This window comes from Sinohyriopsis cumingii, chromosome 19 (genome assembly GCF_028554795.1).
Source record: "Sinohyriopsis cumingii isolate HCF-2022 chromosome 19, ASM2855479v2, whole genome shotgun sequence".
Taxonomy (NCBI): domain Eukaryota; kingdom Metazoa; phylum Mollusca; class Bivalvia; order Unionida; family Unionidae; genus Sinohyriopsis; species Sinohyriopsis cumingii.
In genome coordinates this window covers 57,974,122-57,991,016 of record NC_142979.1, presented here as the reverse complement: position 1 = coordinate 57,991,016, position 16,895 = coordinate 57,974,122, and the positions used below count along the sequence as shown (strand labels likewise).

General features: G+C 37.1%; 2 protein-coding genes across 5 annotated transcripts in view; one reads left to right on the top strand and one right to left on the bottom strand.

Annotated features, from left to right (window-relative positions):
• The window catches only part of LOC149775766 (serine/threonine-protein kinase 36-like), a 158,703-nt gene extending 144,069 nt beyond the window's left edge, over nucleotides 1-14,634 (bottom strand). For all 4 annotated transcript variants that reach the window (XM_089944445.1, XM_089944448.1, XM_089944449.1 and 1 more), the window contains exons 1-3: nucleotides 14,468-14,634; nucleotides 1,344-1,441; nucleotides 835-975 (exon numbers count right to left, since the gene is read on the bottom strand). In XM_089944445.1, the coding sequence (XP_089800571.1) occupies nucleotides 835-975; nucleotides 1,344-1,427 (225 nt within the window). In that variant the 5' untranslated portion in view covers nucleotides 1,428-1,441; nucleotides 14,468-14,634. The remainder of the gene's footprint in view (nucleotides 1-834; nucleotides 976-1,343; nucleotides 1,442-14,467) is intronic.
• Nucleotides 14,635-14,836: 202 nt separating this feature from the next.
• The window catches only part of LOC149775765 (GPN-loop GTPase 1-like), a 41,412-nt gene continuing 39,353 nt past the window's right edge, over nucleotides 14,837-16,895 (top strand). Inside the window, exon 1 of the mRNA XM_089944224.1 lies at nucleotides 14,837-15,030. Coding sequence (XP_089800350.1) covers nucleotides 14,848-15,030 — 183 coding nt within the window. The 5' untranslated portion in view covers nucleotides 14,837-14,847. The remainder of the gene's footprint in view (nucleotides 15,031-16,895) is intronic.

Here is a 16,895-nt window from a genome sequence, read left to right as displayed (position 1 = left end):
CTATGCATATGCGGTCGACTAGGTAACCTGTGTTCTATGTATAGCAAGCTGCACTTTGTCACTATGCTCTATGAGGTAAAGGGTTAAAAGGTTTTTCGCTTTTTAATTATGGTGGCCATATTTTTGGCAAATCAGCATCTTTTGTTTAAAAAGAAAATCCTTTCATATGAGTACCATTTCTATCAAATCTGGTAAAATTCTGTTGAGTGCTTTTTTAAAAGAAGTTATTTGCATGTTTTTGTTCTTCAGATTCTGGTAACACTGGCCATATCTGAAGACAAACCAGCATTATTTGTACAGTATCCGATGGAGAATTTGCATCATTTGTACAACTTTAAAGCCTATTCCAGGATGCTTTCTGACATATCTGGTCAAATTCAAATGAGTGGTTTCTGAGACATTGTTTAAAGGAATTTCCACTAGTAAAGTGGTCAAACAATGATGACAAATTGGCATCATTTGTACAAAGTTTTTCAAGCCAGAATGCTTTCTGTCAAGTCTGATAAATTATGCTGAGCAGATTTTGAGAACTTCTTTTAAGGTTTGTTTCTTTAAAGAACAGTGGCCATACATGAAGACAGCTTGGCATCCTTCATACAGCCTGAAAGCATTTCATGCCAAGATAATGTGTGTTAAAACTATCAAATTATGCTCAGAGTTTCTTAAGAAGTCTTTTACATCATTTCTATTTTTAGTAATAGCAGTGATAACTGACACTGATGACAGGTAAACAACATTTGCAGAGTCTGAAAGTCCTTATTGCCAGGATGTTCTCTGCCTAGTCTGCTGATTGCAGTGCCATACTTTATCATTTTACAGACAAGTGAAATGTACCTCTTTATCTGTTTCAAAGCTGTCTGACATTTCAATAATGTTTGCATGATGAAGTCCTCTCATTATCTCAATTTCCCGCCGCAAATTCTTCAACTCCTTTTCTGGCTTTCCAACTTTGGGTATGAATTTCAAGGCAACAACCTAAAATCAGATTACACAGAAATTCAGCTTCAAATCTAAAACATTGTTGTGCCGATATAGCTGTATAATATTACATACTAATGATGATTATTGTGCCACAATGATGAACTCAAACAGAAAGTAGAGTTGCCTCCTTCAATAACAAGAATTCGTTTGCAATCATGCACTGACAAAAATAATATAAAAATTTCAGGAATAAATGCACAAAATTTTTTAAAAAGACCTTGCAGTTTTCTCATGGAAATTATGTTCTCATAATAAGGTGTATTATTTATTTTCCAATCAGGTGCCATAGTCAAAGTGGTGAAAACAAACGAATAATGAAATTCAATAAAACATCATCTAGATATAAATACATCCTTACATACCTGTCCTGTGAACTTCTTCCTGCCTTTGTAGACTTTACCAAAGGACCCTTCTCCAATTAGCTCCAGAACATGGTAGTTTTCCATTGCTAATTACAATTCTGAAAAGAAAAACAAGATGCTAGACATATTTAAAAAAATTCATAGTAACATTTTTTGTGGATATTGATTTGGTATCATTATCCATACACAATTCTCCTACCAATGTCAAACTAGATTTTACATCAGATTTTTCAAGTGCTTGCAAAGCAGTTTCTAGAGTGGCAATATAAAAAAATGTCAAAGCTGAATTAATTCCAATGACCAATTTTTTTTTTTACAAAGTTCAAGTTCAATGATTTGCCACAACACAAAAACTCATGCTTATATTACAGGTCAGCATGAGTCACACTTAGCTCATATTAACTTATTTTAAATAAATTCATTTTAAACAATTCATGATCATTGTATGTTTCAAATCAGCACATAAATGATACAAACATTGACATGAAAACGAATAACAGCTAATGACTTCTGATGGAAAATCAACAGGAAACCAATCTGAACTTGCAGCCTTTACTACCAGCATTCATGGTGCCCTAGTCAACACCAAACTTCTGTGTAAAAATTATTGCTTGTCAGCAAAGAGAACTGCACTTAAAAAAAACGTTATAACGAGTGACCATGCAAGGTTAGATATTCCAAAAGGGCTTGCCATATTCAATTCTTGTGTCTAGTTATTCTTTGCTAAAATCCTAAAACATCATGGATCTCAATTTTTCAAGGTAATATAGTTTGTTGTTCTTTCTTACATATGTTACATCTACTTCTGTTTTTGTCTTTATCATCATACCCACCAAAGTTTCAACTGATGGAAGCAAATTCTTCTACCCAAAAAATCTCTGTGTAGATTTTTTAAATAAAAAAGTATCCTGTAACACGACAATAGGAATAAATCAACAAATGTATCATTTGGAACTACACATTTTTGTTGTAACCCAGACTAAATTGGTGTTAAAACAAGGACAGGGCCTGTATGTTGAACCCCCAAACCAAACAACTGCTGTAAAATGTGACCCCAAGGTCCTCTTGAGTAGAATGGAGTAGGTATGTCATGTAACAAAATGTCTTATATTCATAATGATTCATGAAGGAATTCACCCAGGGATTCATGAAATACATGCACAATTTTACCCCCCCCCCCCCCCAGGAACATCTTGATGCAAAATTCCTCTGGCTGTGACCGTGATAATAGGATCAATGGGCAGAGAGCTCATGTTCTAGAATTAAATGTCTTGATCACATAATGATTGATCCAAAGAATGAAAAAAAATCTAACAACGGGTTTAAGAAATATAAACAAACAAAAAATCTGAAATCAAAACCTTAACCATAATTTCTAAAAGGGGTTGAAAACTCTAAAGAAATCCACTTCTCCATTCAGGCATGTCATACAAATGTTAACTTTACCAGAATGGAGTCTTCCTCAAGTAGAAATCAAATAAGTTATTTTTACAAAGTTGACCGGCATGACTCAAATACAATCGTGTGAATAACTGTTTTCTGGAACTTATTCTGAGAATCTTCTAACACGAGTTATAGGTGATTACAAACTGTGACTTGTATGAGTTAGAGTGAAGAACCTGCATGTGTTTCATGAAAATAAATGGAAAACAAACTTCGGTAAGAATGTGCAGACTTTTGAAAACAAAAGTCAGCAACATTCCTGATACATCCTTTTTTTCTGAATACATTCAATGATCACATTAATCTTAGCAATACAGGTCAGCTACCTCGAATCCTGCAATCAAGGAGGGACAAATATTTATTATCTTTCCTCTCTACATACAATGGGGAAAAAACTCTATGCATCCATTCTCGTCACCTCCCCAAACTACCATTATTTTTTTAGGTCATATACTATTGGAAAAATCAATAATCTTTAGGTCAATTATATATCTGACAATAAAAAAATCATTTCAAAACAGATTCTTGTATATTTAATTTATGTGTCTAGAAAAGGTTGATCAACTTCTATGCAATATACTTCTATATACAGTTATTGCTGTTATCATGTGCATTACCAATTTAGTTTGAAAAATGAAACCCATGAAGTTTACATTATAACCAGTTTAAAGCAGACCATAGACACTTCAATGAATTATATGTTTTTGCTCTATTGAAAGAAATCTGAACAAACGTGTGCACCAACATGACAAGAGGCACACCTTTCAGCTTCCCCTGAACAGCATAAATTTACTCAATTGTTACTAGAAAGGAAGTCATCTCTGATATGGACAAACTGATAGCTACATTCCAAATGATATCCACTTCTATCTAAAATAAAGAAAAGAACAGAAAACACTGAATTTACACAACATATATGGACCACATGCATAGACCTTGAGCAGTAATGTTGGTACGCAAATAAAAGTATAAGTCAATTCTGACACAAGAGGGCCTTCTGTATGTTTTTTTTAATAACCCTTCAATTAAAAGCGAAGTTTGTTAATTAAAATTATTAATTTTAAAAAAATGGACACAATAGTATGAGACTCTTAACCAGCTTCTGAAATATTCGGAAATACAGCTGTACAGAAGAAAATATAGTAGCAGTAAGTGCTACCAGCAACTAATTTAGGCATAAAGTGTCAGGGTAACTTAGTAGCTCTGTCAGTGGATATAATTAAGCCTTGCATGTTTGCATGTTCAAACAAAAGAACAGTAAATAAACATGGCCACTTCAGCAGTCTCATTTTTTAAATCAGATTCATCAGATTCATTTTCAGGATTTATCCAAGAGGATCTCTTAAATGATATAAAGAATATAGACACACTCAATACTGAAGAGAAATATTCACTTGAAATAGATTCAACCTACCAAGATCGCGTAACACCAAAATCAAACATGGCTGATTCCTCCTCTTCATTTCCAAGCTTTCTTAAAATCTGACATAATATGCAGAGTATTATATTCACAGTTAATTCAACCAAGATTCCAACAATCAAGAAATTCATGGATGAGAATCTACACTTCCTGCAGGGACACTCACATAATGGACCAATCTATAAATCCATGGATCCAGGTTATGCCATAGTAACTCAATACATAACTGGTAAAATAGATGTACAAGGGCCAGACTATACAGAATGTATCAACACTTGTCAGCAAATGGTATATAACACTAGCTTGAAATTAATTACCTCTCAGCCAAGGGCTTCAACACCCATCCCTGAAGCCCACAGATCTCAAAATCCAGTCAACAGTAACACAGCTTTACATGAAGTAATTGGAGGAAACTAAAGGACCCCAGTTTATGATAGGTGCAACAAATTCTTTCGAGTTCCATGGAACCCATAACCAGAACTGCACCTCCATACAGTGCACATTAATGATAGGTAATCTCCAGGCCCAAGTAGCAAGGTTAGAACAGGAACTCTCTGCACTGAAATCAAAAAGTCTACACAGTGTTCAAATGGATAAACCAGGTACAAAAATAGTGTGTCAGCAAACCCAGACAATACAATACACAAACATGTCAAGGGACCAAAACACAAGAGCCTGTCAGGGCTTTCAGACCATACCAAAACCAGCTATTAGAAAAACAATCATACACACAAACAGATGCAACATCACCAATTTAACAAGATGACTCTCTTCTAAAGGTATTACATGAGCAGAGCCAAACATCAGTTAAAGCATATTCTGTAAACATTGACCATCATCTGTCTCACTCAACATCAAATCCAGGTACAGAAGGGACTGCTCTAAAGACAACCTCCAATTACCCATAGCATGAAGCTAAATTAAATACAAATACTAAATACAGCAGTCACAAAACTTTCAGTCAGTCTAGTCATGCAAATCAGCTGCAGTCCAAGCAATGAATCTGAATCCACCACCTTTCAAAATCAGCAACATAAATAAAAACAGATCTCTTCTCACAGGATCATCAATAATCAAAGGAGTATGAACAAGAGGATTATATAAAACTGACATAAAAACCCACAGAATTGCAACTATTAATACTATTACAGAAAAAAATATTGGAAATGGATATGTCACCATATCATACTGTAATTCTTCTCATTGGTGGCAATAATAACAGTAATGGCCAATCTCTAAAAGGTACTGAGGATGATTATGAAAGCTTGTTGTATGCCATCAGGTCCAAAAAACACAGTGTAAAATAATCATATCAGGTCTACCACCGAGAAGGGATGTACTTATGACTCCACTAAATGATACCCTAAGTACATTGTGCGAAAATTTCCAATTACTCTTTGTTCCACAGTAAAGGACCTTCTTAAAAGACAATCAAGGTACAGTGAACCAACCATAATACCAGCAAGACCAAATCCACTTGTTCAACAGAGGTACAGCCTTGCTCCTTAAGAATATAGACCACTCTATTGTGGAGAGCACGGTCATGCAAAACAGGTGTCTGCATGGAAAACAGATTTGTTGCCATGTTTGTAATGAACTAGGACATAAACGAAAGTTGTGCACATACTAATAGGTAGAAGGTAACATGTGCAGGCCTATGCAATGCATATCTTGCAACAAAACACATTAGAATATGTATACACTTTTCAATGTAATAATTATAATTCTCTAAACAGGTTTCAGGCACTATCTGATTTGTGTACAAAGCACAACTTCTTAACATGTAAACAACTATGTGATACTGTCTAAGTGACTTCTCCCTTCGAGGTTTCTCAAGTGTCTAATATATCAATGTCTTCTTGTACATATGTAAATCAGTCTCATATTGAACATTCTCATGTGTCCACTACATGTGGTCATGGTATAACAGATGGATCTTGTATGTTATCTTCTTCATGTATTTATGTAAATAATCAAGGTGATGAAAAGAAATCTGTTAAGTCTCAAAACAATACACTGAATACTACCATGTATGAAAATCAAAATCCTGATCAAAACTGTCCTATGTTTGGCCTCCTTGAAAGAGATCTGCAAGTAGTCAACCTAACTATTCAACACATCCTCCCTAAACTGAATGAGATTATATTATTGTTACAGCAAATGAGATTGGTCAATATTCTGGGTCTACGTGAAACCTTTCTCTCTCATGATACTGATGATTTGGCTCTCCAAATACAGGGGTTCATCTTTGAAATAAAAGATTGGGAATCCAATGGGAGTGGGTTATTCTTCTATAAGTAGACAGTTCCATTAGTTACAACAGACATGTTGATCTAGAGACTATTGGGGTGGAGAGTATCTGGATCAAAGTAACCCTTGCCCAATCAAAGCCAATACTCTTATGTTCAGTTTACAGACCACCTGGTTCCAAAGCTGACTCAATAACTTGAGTATTAATAAATCCTCTAGTTTGGATGGTACTTGTCAACAAATTCTTAAAATTGTTGTACCAGTAATAACAATGTCATTCATGCATATCATAAACTTAAGTATAATGAGTGGTAATTTTCCAGAAACAAAGAAATGTGCAAAGGTTACACCTATCTTTAAGAAAGAAAAAAAGGAGGATCCAGGGAATTACAGACCAATGTCAATTCTGCCTGTATTGTCAAAATTATTTGAAAGGCAAGTACTGGTAGCCATTCAGATCTTTACATTTTTTTAATGAAACTTACTCTCTATTTCATGAAAAGTAGTCAGGATTTAGAAAGTACCACTCATGCCAAACAGAACTTACCAGATTAATTGATCTCTGGCTGAAGGAAATGGATAATGGACATATGACTGGGATTGTTTTTCTTGACCTCAAGAAAGCCTTTGATCTTGCTGATCATGAAATTCTGCTGCAAAGGTTGAACTTTTACAGGTTTGACAATCCTTCTTTAAACTGGTTTAGATCATGCATGAACCAAAAGGGCTCAACAAGCAAGCATTGGCAATATTAGCTTTCAGACTTGCACTGTTCATTCAGGGGTCTCTCAAGGCTCAGTTTTAGGCCTTCTCCTCTTTCTTACCTGTATCAATGATCTACCATTAAATAATGAATCCACAAATACATCTAGTTCTGATACTGAAGTTATCAAAGTAGATTAAATTCAGACCTTATTAGAGTCAAAAACTAGGTACTACAAAATAGGATGGTAATTAATGAAGGTAAAACAAAATGTGTGATTTTGGGGACATTAGACTTCTTATAACATATACTCTTAAACAGTTTATTCCAAAGACTTTTTCAGATTTTCTTACTGAAGCCGTAATGTATAATGAAAATATTAAGGTCAGAGGGTCTTTATTTTAGAGCAAAAAATGGTTTGAAAAGGTATACTACAGTCCTACCCATTTATATTGACATCCTTGGGCCCAAGGAAATATTGTTACCATAGGCGGATGTTGCAGCATGGGTAATTGGAAGTTGCATGTCTGTGAATCTTCATCCTTGTGAAGCTTTAACTTCTCTTTGTCAACAAATAAGCACCTTGCTGACATTGCATTGATGACTAACTGACATTGACCTTGAGCTACAAGTATTTCAAGCATGGCTGAGTACACCCTGGTGCAAAATTCAAAAGCATGGTCTGCCATATGGACTCAATTTGCATTAAAAAAGAAAGAGTAGAAGGGATGGGAACACTGATGAGGCAATTGCTGTGTGCCGACTATGTGACACTCATGTTAAGTTTTCTGGCGGAACCACTAATCTAGCATACCACATGAACAAGCACCATCCCAGGAAATGTGGTAATTACAAGATGACAGACAACTGATCCTTGCTAATGCTATTTCGTCATATAAAGATACTTCTGATCCCGATCTTTCTAAAGCTAAAATGTCACAGCCAATCCAGAGAACCTTACAAGGGCTCATTGGTGCAAAATACCCCAATGCATTCTTCTCATGCTTTATATATAATTGACAAGGTGTGCAGATTTATAATAAAGGAGATGTATCCATACCGAATAGTGGATTCACCAGAGTTTAGAGACCTTTTACATACAATTAACCCGATATAATGTTCCAGGTAGAAAGCAGTGTGCAGAGGTGATCATTCCTAAAAAAATATGCTTAAGTCAAGGCACTCATAACAGAATACCTACGAAATGCTGAGTAAGTTGCATTGACAACAGATAGCTGGATGTCAAGGTCAACTGAATCATATCTGACAATCACGTCAACTCACATTGATAAAAATTGGAAGCTGATAAACTATGTTCTTCAAACTCGGCCCATGTATGAAGGGCACACAGGTGAGAATATAGCTGCTGTGATTCATGAGGCCCTCAAAAGATGGGAAATACAGTCTATCCCCATACAACCTATTGTATCAGATAATGGACCAACCATGGCCAAGGCAGGGCCTCTTTTAGGATGCAACTTTCACATCAAGAATTATGCACATACAATTAATTTAGCTCCACAAAATTGTCTCAAGATCAGACGCATTGAAATTCTCCTCAGCAGGATTCGTCAAATAGTTGGGTTCTTCCACCAAAGTACAACTGCAGCAGCTAAACTGAGAAGCCAGACTGAATTGCTGGGTCTACCAGATCATAAGCTTATAGCTGATGTGCCCACTAGATAAACAGTACTTATTACATGATTCAAGGTTTCGTGAAATGCAGTGTGCAGTAACTGCCATTTTGAGATCCAAGGATCTTGCTAAAATAAAAGAGAAAGATTTGAACACATTGTCAGATGATGACATTTGCCTGGCAAATGAGTTAATGGTTTTTCTAAAACCTCTTAAAGTGGTGATGACTACTCTCTGTGTCCTGAGTCAATTCCAACCATTTCTGTTATCATGCCTCTTCATCGCAAACTTATTGACAGCATTTTCCAACATAGCGATGATGACTCACTAGTAATAGCTCAGATGAAAAGGGCTGTGGTTGATGATCTTCAGGATAGATACACCCATCAAGAAGAAACTCTCACTATCGCTGCTGCCTTGGATCCATGTTTTGAAGCCTTACCTTTCCTCAACGATGCACGAAGGAATGAAATCTTTATCAAAATCTTGCACAATGCATCCAAATTCACTGTTAAAGTGAAGGCTGAACATGACACAGATCACTCACCTGTGGGTGCTAGTGGGCAGTCAGAACTGCCACCTTCACCACAGCTAACCGAGCAGTTATGTGTGTCTGCCAATTCTGCTGCTAAGGATGCTCCACCAGTTTGCAAGAAGCGTGAGCCAGACATTGGTCAGAGCGATATGATAAAGGTACCTGTTGTTCTGGCATGCAAGAACATTTTGGCAATGTCTACATAACTGGTGTTGAGACTTCAAAAACACAAATGGAAGAACTTCTTGGTGATGTCTACAAAACTAGTGTTGAGACTTCAAAAACACATATGGAAGAAGAGCTTAAGAACTACAGAGTGGTTCTGTTGATTCCCTTGAATTCAAATCCTTGTCAATGCTGGGAAAATCATGAGCAGAGATTTCCTAGATTAGCTAAGCTTACTAAATCCTTATTGTGCATCCCAGAAACAAGGGTCCCTCTCTGAGAGGGTGTTCTCTACTAATGGAGATATAGTAAAGGCACAACATTCAGCCCTAAAACCAAATCATGTTGATGCTCTTATCTTCTTAAGAAAAATATTAAATAAGTTCCATTATTTGATTTTCAAGGCAGTTCAGTTTGAACTACAATGGGTAAAGTGACAATGAAGAGACCAATCTGCAGTTTTATGCATTTTATGCTCATCAAAAAGTAAACCACAAACTGTGAACCATTCAGACAAAAGACTTAAATCGTACTCTTTATTTCTGTATTAGATTGCAACTACTGTACTGCAATTTATTCATTTTCTCTACTGTATTTCATTTATGTAATTAAAAAATTTTAAGTAATTTTGTGCAGTTTGCATTCATTTTATTTCAATAAATTAATAGCAATCTGTAATTCTTTCTTAAATCAATATATTGCAATACTTTGCTTAATATTGTAATATATCGCAATATGACTTTAAATTCAATACCCACCCCTAGTTTTAGTCAGACTTTACTTACTCTTGTCTTTTCTCTAATAAATTCAAATTCTCGCAAAAGAAATGGATCTGTTTTCAAGTTTCATTGGCCTACATTTCAGTTAGCTGGAAAGCAGTGAAAGCCAGGAATGCCAAAATTGGGTTCAGTTGAAATATTATTCTTTAACGAAACAAATAAAAATATATTATGCCTATTGGAACTATTTCGTTTTGTTCAAGAAACATATCCCCCACATGAACCTACTTGAATATACTTCGACTATCATAGCATTTCAACAAATTCAAATGCATGTCAATAGCCCATTTCATGCAGACTTTGGTGAACTTTGTAATTTGCTCAGAATTTTGATCACGTGGCGGGTGGTCAGCTGACTGTAACAGGCAGTGGGCAAAATATGGCTAATGCTTCAGCATCAACTTCTGTAACTACTTCAACATCGTTTATCGCGTTGAAAAATGCATATTCAACAGCGATGCTGCCTCAGATATTGACATATTTAATATTGGAACCATCCTGTCTTATTTTCTGGAAACCAGGGCAGATTTCAAACCCATGCGAGAGAGTAGCTTTGAGCTGTTTACATCCAGACATGTATGTGTAAGTAAGGGAACGGTGTCGAAGTAAACAAATTTAATCCTGGCAATCAAGAGCAAGTTGTTCAAACTATTTCTGTGCATCCGAAATGTCACTATAATAAATTGCATTTCAAATGAGTTTATCAGATTTGTTTTTGAAAGTCTGTGGATAATTTACATATAAATTTCGATCATTTCATTAATTTTATTTCTGAAATATTTTTAAACAATGGACGCCATTTTGTTATGTACATGTACCCACCAGCGTTTGATTGGCAGGAGTATAAAGTAACTCGGGAGGTTATTCGGATAATTATGGAGCAACTGTTAAATTCGGTATGAAATGGGCTATGGAACATGAAAATGCGTCCATTTTCTAGTGTCAGATTTTGATTCAGCCAGGATAAAAACAGCACAGTAAGTATATTAATTACATATCAATTTGTGGAAGAGTGTTGATATGGGCTGCAATGTGTGTGAGATATTACTGAAACTTTGACTACTCGTTCCTATGTCAACCAACATCCGAACCACAGGGGCTCATATCGTTGCTTACAACTGACCCGTCATACATGTACTATATAATAACTACAAGTTAAAAAGAAAATGATGTCCTGTATTTATTTATAATTTATTTTCAGTTGGCCAATGAGAAGGTAGTATTCCATTCAGTGCATTGTTCTGCATATTAAGCGGGCGCGATCAGGGCCATGTCGAGCGGTACCTTGGAAAAATGATTTGGCATTCCTCAAAGGTATGATAACACTGTTCAACAGTGAAATCATTACTGACTTGAAAAGGCCCTAATCTGTAGTATTTTGGTGTGCCGAACACGAATATAACCGTGAAAAATTTGTATTGGCTCTCGTTTTGAAGATATTCATATACCTCATTTTCTATGTTTCACTGTGTAAATTTCTCCAGTAGGACTGCAGCAACATCCGGAATAATGATGTAACATTGCATAATACCATCATGCTCACATCATCCACAGTTGATTGCATCATTTTCTGATGCAATGCAATACTAATGCCATGCGGCTGCTGAAGTAAGTTGACGTCAGCAGTGTACTATACATGTGTAGGCCTATTATACTAATGCCAGGCGGCTGCTGAAGCTGACGTAAGCAGTGTACTATATAAAGCCCAATCAGATAGGTTCAGCATTTAAAATATTTTAGACGTTGTGCGAGACAGTTCAAGCTACTGTTACATAAAACTTATTATTTTATCCATTTACGTACAATAAAGAACAGTAATGCCTCGAAAGTGTGTTAAAACCGCGGACAATTTTTGCTATATTTGTGGGGAAGTGACATTTGCCAACCAGAAGAAAAGTATCAATTCTCAAGTGAAGAAGGCATATCATCTTTACTTCGGATGTAAGGTTGGTGACCAAGACAAGCCTTGGGCTCCGCATATATGCTGTGCTACATGTACAACACAGCTTTCACAGTGGTTGAATTGCAAAAGGTCATCAATGCCGTTTGCAGTCCCAATGGTGTGGAGAGAGCCAAGCAACCACCTAAATGACTGTTACTTCTGCTTGGTTCCTCCTCTTTCCGGCGGAATAACGAAGCGAAAGAAGTCGAGAATAGTCTACCCAAACATTCCGTCTGCATTGAGACCAGTTCCACATGGTGAGGGACTTCCTATTCCAGAACCTCCAGCAGAATATTCTCTTGATTCATCTGACGAAGACAAAGGTGAGTCGACCTGTTCTTCTCCTGGTCCATCAGCATGCAGTGATCCAGATTTTCACTGTGGTGCATCATCAACCCCACACAGAATAACACAGGAAGAACTAAATGACCTGATTCGTGATTTGGACTTATCAAAGAACAAGGCAGAATTGCTAGGATCAAGACTCCAACAATGGAATCTTCTAGAAGAAGATGTCACAATTACTGCATATCGAAAGCGCCACCAGCAATTGGAGCCTTTCTTCAGAAAGGAAAGTAATCTGATATTCTGTTCCGATATTGAGGGCCTCATGAATGCTTTAAAAATCACTCATGACCCACAAGAATGGAGACTATTTGTGGACTCTTCGAAACTGAGTCTCAAGGCTGTGCTTTTGCACAATGGAAACATTCTTCCATCTATTCCAGTAGCGTATGCTGTCCACATGAAAGAGACATACGATAACTTAAGGCAGCTACTGAATTCCATTGAGTATAACAAGTACAGCTGGCACCTCTGTGGTGATTTGAAGGTAGTTGCCCTTTTAATGGGACTGCAGCAAGGATATACAAAATACATGTGTTTCTTATGCGAGTGGGATAGCCGAGCAAGGGAAATGCACTACATGAGGAAGGAATGGACTCACAGGCAGAATGTAGCCATTGGAGAGAAGAATATCCAACACCCAGCTCTGGTTGAGGCTCAGAAAATCTTGCTACCACCCCTTCACATCAAACTAGGTTTGATGAAGAACTTCGTGAAAGCCATTGACCGGACTTTGCCAGCATTCCGATACCTGCATGAAAAATTCCCTCGACTCAGCGAAGCAAAGATTAAAGAGGGAGTTTTTGTGGGTCCTCAGATTCGAGAGCTTTTCAAAGATGACCGGTTCAACAGCTTGCTGGAAGGTGACGCGAAACAAGCATGGAATGCTTTTCGCCTAGTTTCTACAAACTTCCTCGGAAATGTTAGGGCAGAAAACTATAAGGAACTAGTAGAAGACATGTTGATGAAGTATAAGAAACTTGGCTGCAATATGTCTCTAAAGATTCACTTCCTTCATTCCCATTTGGATTTCTTTCCTAGCAACTGTAGTATTGTTAGTGATGAACACGGCGAACGTTTTCATCAAGATATCGCAACAATGGAACAAAGATACCAGGGAAAATGGTCCACTACAATGCTGGCTGACTACTGCTGGACACTCCTCAGAGATGCTCCCGAACAGCTGTACAAGAGACAGGCGAAGAAATCTAAGATGTAGTCAATGACTTGATTTTTTATAGGTAGGCTATTACAGTTGACCTTTTACTATTGGAATGCATTTCGTTATGTAAACATTAATTTCTTGCAGATTACAAAAAAACTAGAGCCAATTTTGCAATTTGACTGTCATATTCGTGTTCAGCACATAAAAATTGATAAGAATTGACTAATTTTATTTCAGTAACATGACTTTTGTAAAAATTTGTTGTCCAGTGTAATAAGTCAAACTTCTGATAGGGATAGACAGTCGAATGCTTGAACTAAATATCGGTACCAAATTTATTAAGCTCCGCAAAGTGTAGCTTTAAATATCTGTGTTTATTTTTAGATAGGTCGCGCGAGCAAGGAGAGAAGTGTCCTCCTTTGTAGTCATTATATAGTACATGTATGACAGGTCAACTGTAAGCCCTTGTGATCGAACACACTATACAAGCCCGTTATTTGGGTAATAAGACATAGCACTAAAACAAAAACAAAAACGTGCTATGTATTACACTGTAGGCACATGCACTTGATTCTGTGGAAACTAATGTGTACACTCACCATATAACATCATATATATATGGTGAGCGTACACATTAGTTTCCACAGAATCAAGTGCCTGTGATTGAAGGCTATGTATTCGGAATGTCGTAATCGTTGTCAACATGTATCTATGAACTCTTAACAATCAAGCGTATTCATACTTGCAGATCCTTCAGGGACATTCCTTACGCGGTATTTAACAAGAGGAACTGCATCTGATTCAAGCTAGTGGGTCTAACTAACACACATCTGGATTAGTTTGTGTCTTCTATTTCGAAGTCAGCGCCACTGCGTTTGCTTTCCAAGAATGGCATGCAACGGAATGATAGCCGAGAAAACAAACATTTCGATTGTAAAGTAAAGCTATGAAAAATATAATTCGTATAAAATTATCGCACATTATTTATGACTTGTACTATGACTTTATTTAACTTTAAAAATATTACATATTTATATAATATTACTAACTTGTAATAACAGCAGTTATTGCTTGAATATTAATACGAATCCAAATTTAACAAACAAACCAGATACTTTAATCATGGCCGACGAATGCCAATCCGAAACTATGAAATCATCTGAAAAACACGCTTGTAACGATCAGGTGAAAGCAGGAGCAACAGGCGGCGTAGCAGACGTAAATGAAAAGCAAACTACAGCCAATAAGCCAATATGCATCATAGTGCTTGGAATGGCAGGGTCAGGAAAAACAAGTGTTGTTCAGGTGCGCACTGATCGTCTATTTTCGGGCAGTTACTTAATTTCGACCAGATCTATGCCCATTGCACATACAGTCCATCCATTATGCACATGTAGTCCATCCATTATGCACATGCTATCCATCCATTATGCACATGCAGTCCATCCATTATGCACATACAGTCCATCCATTATACACATGCAGTCCATCCATTATGCACATACAGTCCATCCATTATGCACATACAGTCCATCCATTATGCACATTCAGTCCATCCATTATGCACATACAGTCCATCCATTATGCACATGCAGTCCATCTGTTATGCACATGCTATCCATCCATTTTGCACATGCAGTCCATCCATTATGCACATACAGTCCATCCATTATGCACATGTAGTCCATCCATTATGCACATGCAGTCCATCCATTATGCACATGCAGTCCATCCATTATGCACATATAGTCCATCCATTATGCACATGCAGTCCATCCATTATGCACATACAGTCCATCCATTATGCACATGCAGTCCATCTGTTATGCACATGCTATCCATCCATTATGCACATGCAGTCCATCCATTACGCACATACAGTCCATCCATTATGCATATGTAGTCCATCCATTATGCACATGCAGTCCATCCATTATGCACATGCAGTCCATCCATTATGCACATACAGTCCATCCATTATGCACATGCAGTCCATCCATTATGCACATACAGTCCATCCATTATGCACATGCAGTCCATCCATTATGCACATGCAGTCCATCCATTATGCACATGTAGTCCATCCATTATGCACATGTAGTTCATCCATTATGCACATGTAGTCCATCCATTATGCACATGCAGTCCATCCATTATGCACATGCTATCCATCCATTATGCACATGCTATCCATCCATTATGCACATGCAGTCCATCTGTTATGCACATGCAGTCCATCTGTTATGCACATGCAGTCCATCCATTATGCACATACAGTCCATCCATTATGCACATGTAGCCCATCCATTATGCACATGCTATCCATCCATTATGCACATGCAGTCCATCCATTATGCACATGTAGTCCATCCATTATGCACATGCTATCCATCCATTATGCACATGCAGTCCATCCATTATGCACATGTAGTTCATCCATTATGCACATAAAGTCCATCCATTATGCACATGTAGTCCATCCATTATGCACATGCTATCCATCCATTATGCACATGCTGTCCATCTGTTACGTACATGAAGTCCATCCATTATGCACATGCTATCCATCCATTATGCACATGCAGTCCATCTGTTATGCACATGCAATCCATCCATTATGCACATGCTATCCATCCATTATGCACATGCAATCCATCCATTATGCACATGCAGTCCATCCATTATGCACATACAGTCCATCCATTATGTACATGCAGTCCATCCATTATGCACATGCAGTCCATCCATTATGCACATACAGTCCATCCATTATGCACATGTAGTCCATCCATTATGCACATGCAGTCCATCCATTATGCACATACAGTCCATCCATTATGCACATGTAGTCCATCCATTATGCACATGCAGTCCATCTGTTATGTACATGCAGTCCATCCATTATGCACATGCTATCCATCCATTATGCACATGCAGTCCATCTGTTATGCACATGCAGTCCATCCATTATGCACATGCAATCCATCCATTATGCACATGTAATCCATCCATTATGCACATGCAGTCCATCTGTTATATACATGCAGTCCATATGTTATGCACATGCAGTCCATCCGTTATGCACATGCTATTAAAGGAATAGATTCTGTAATTCTAAAGGCAGCTGTTACATTCTGTGTAAACTTTGCTCTTTGATTTTATCTCACGTT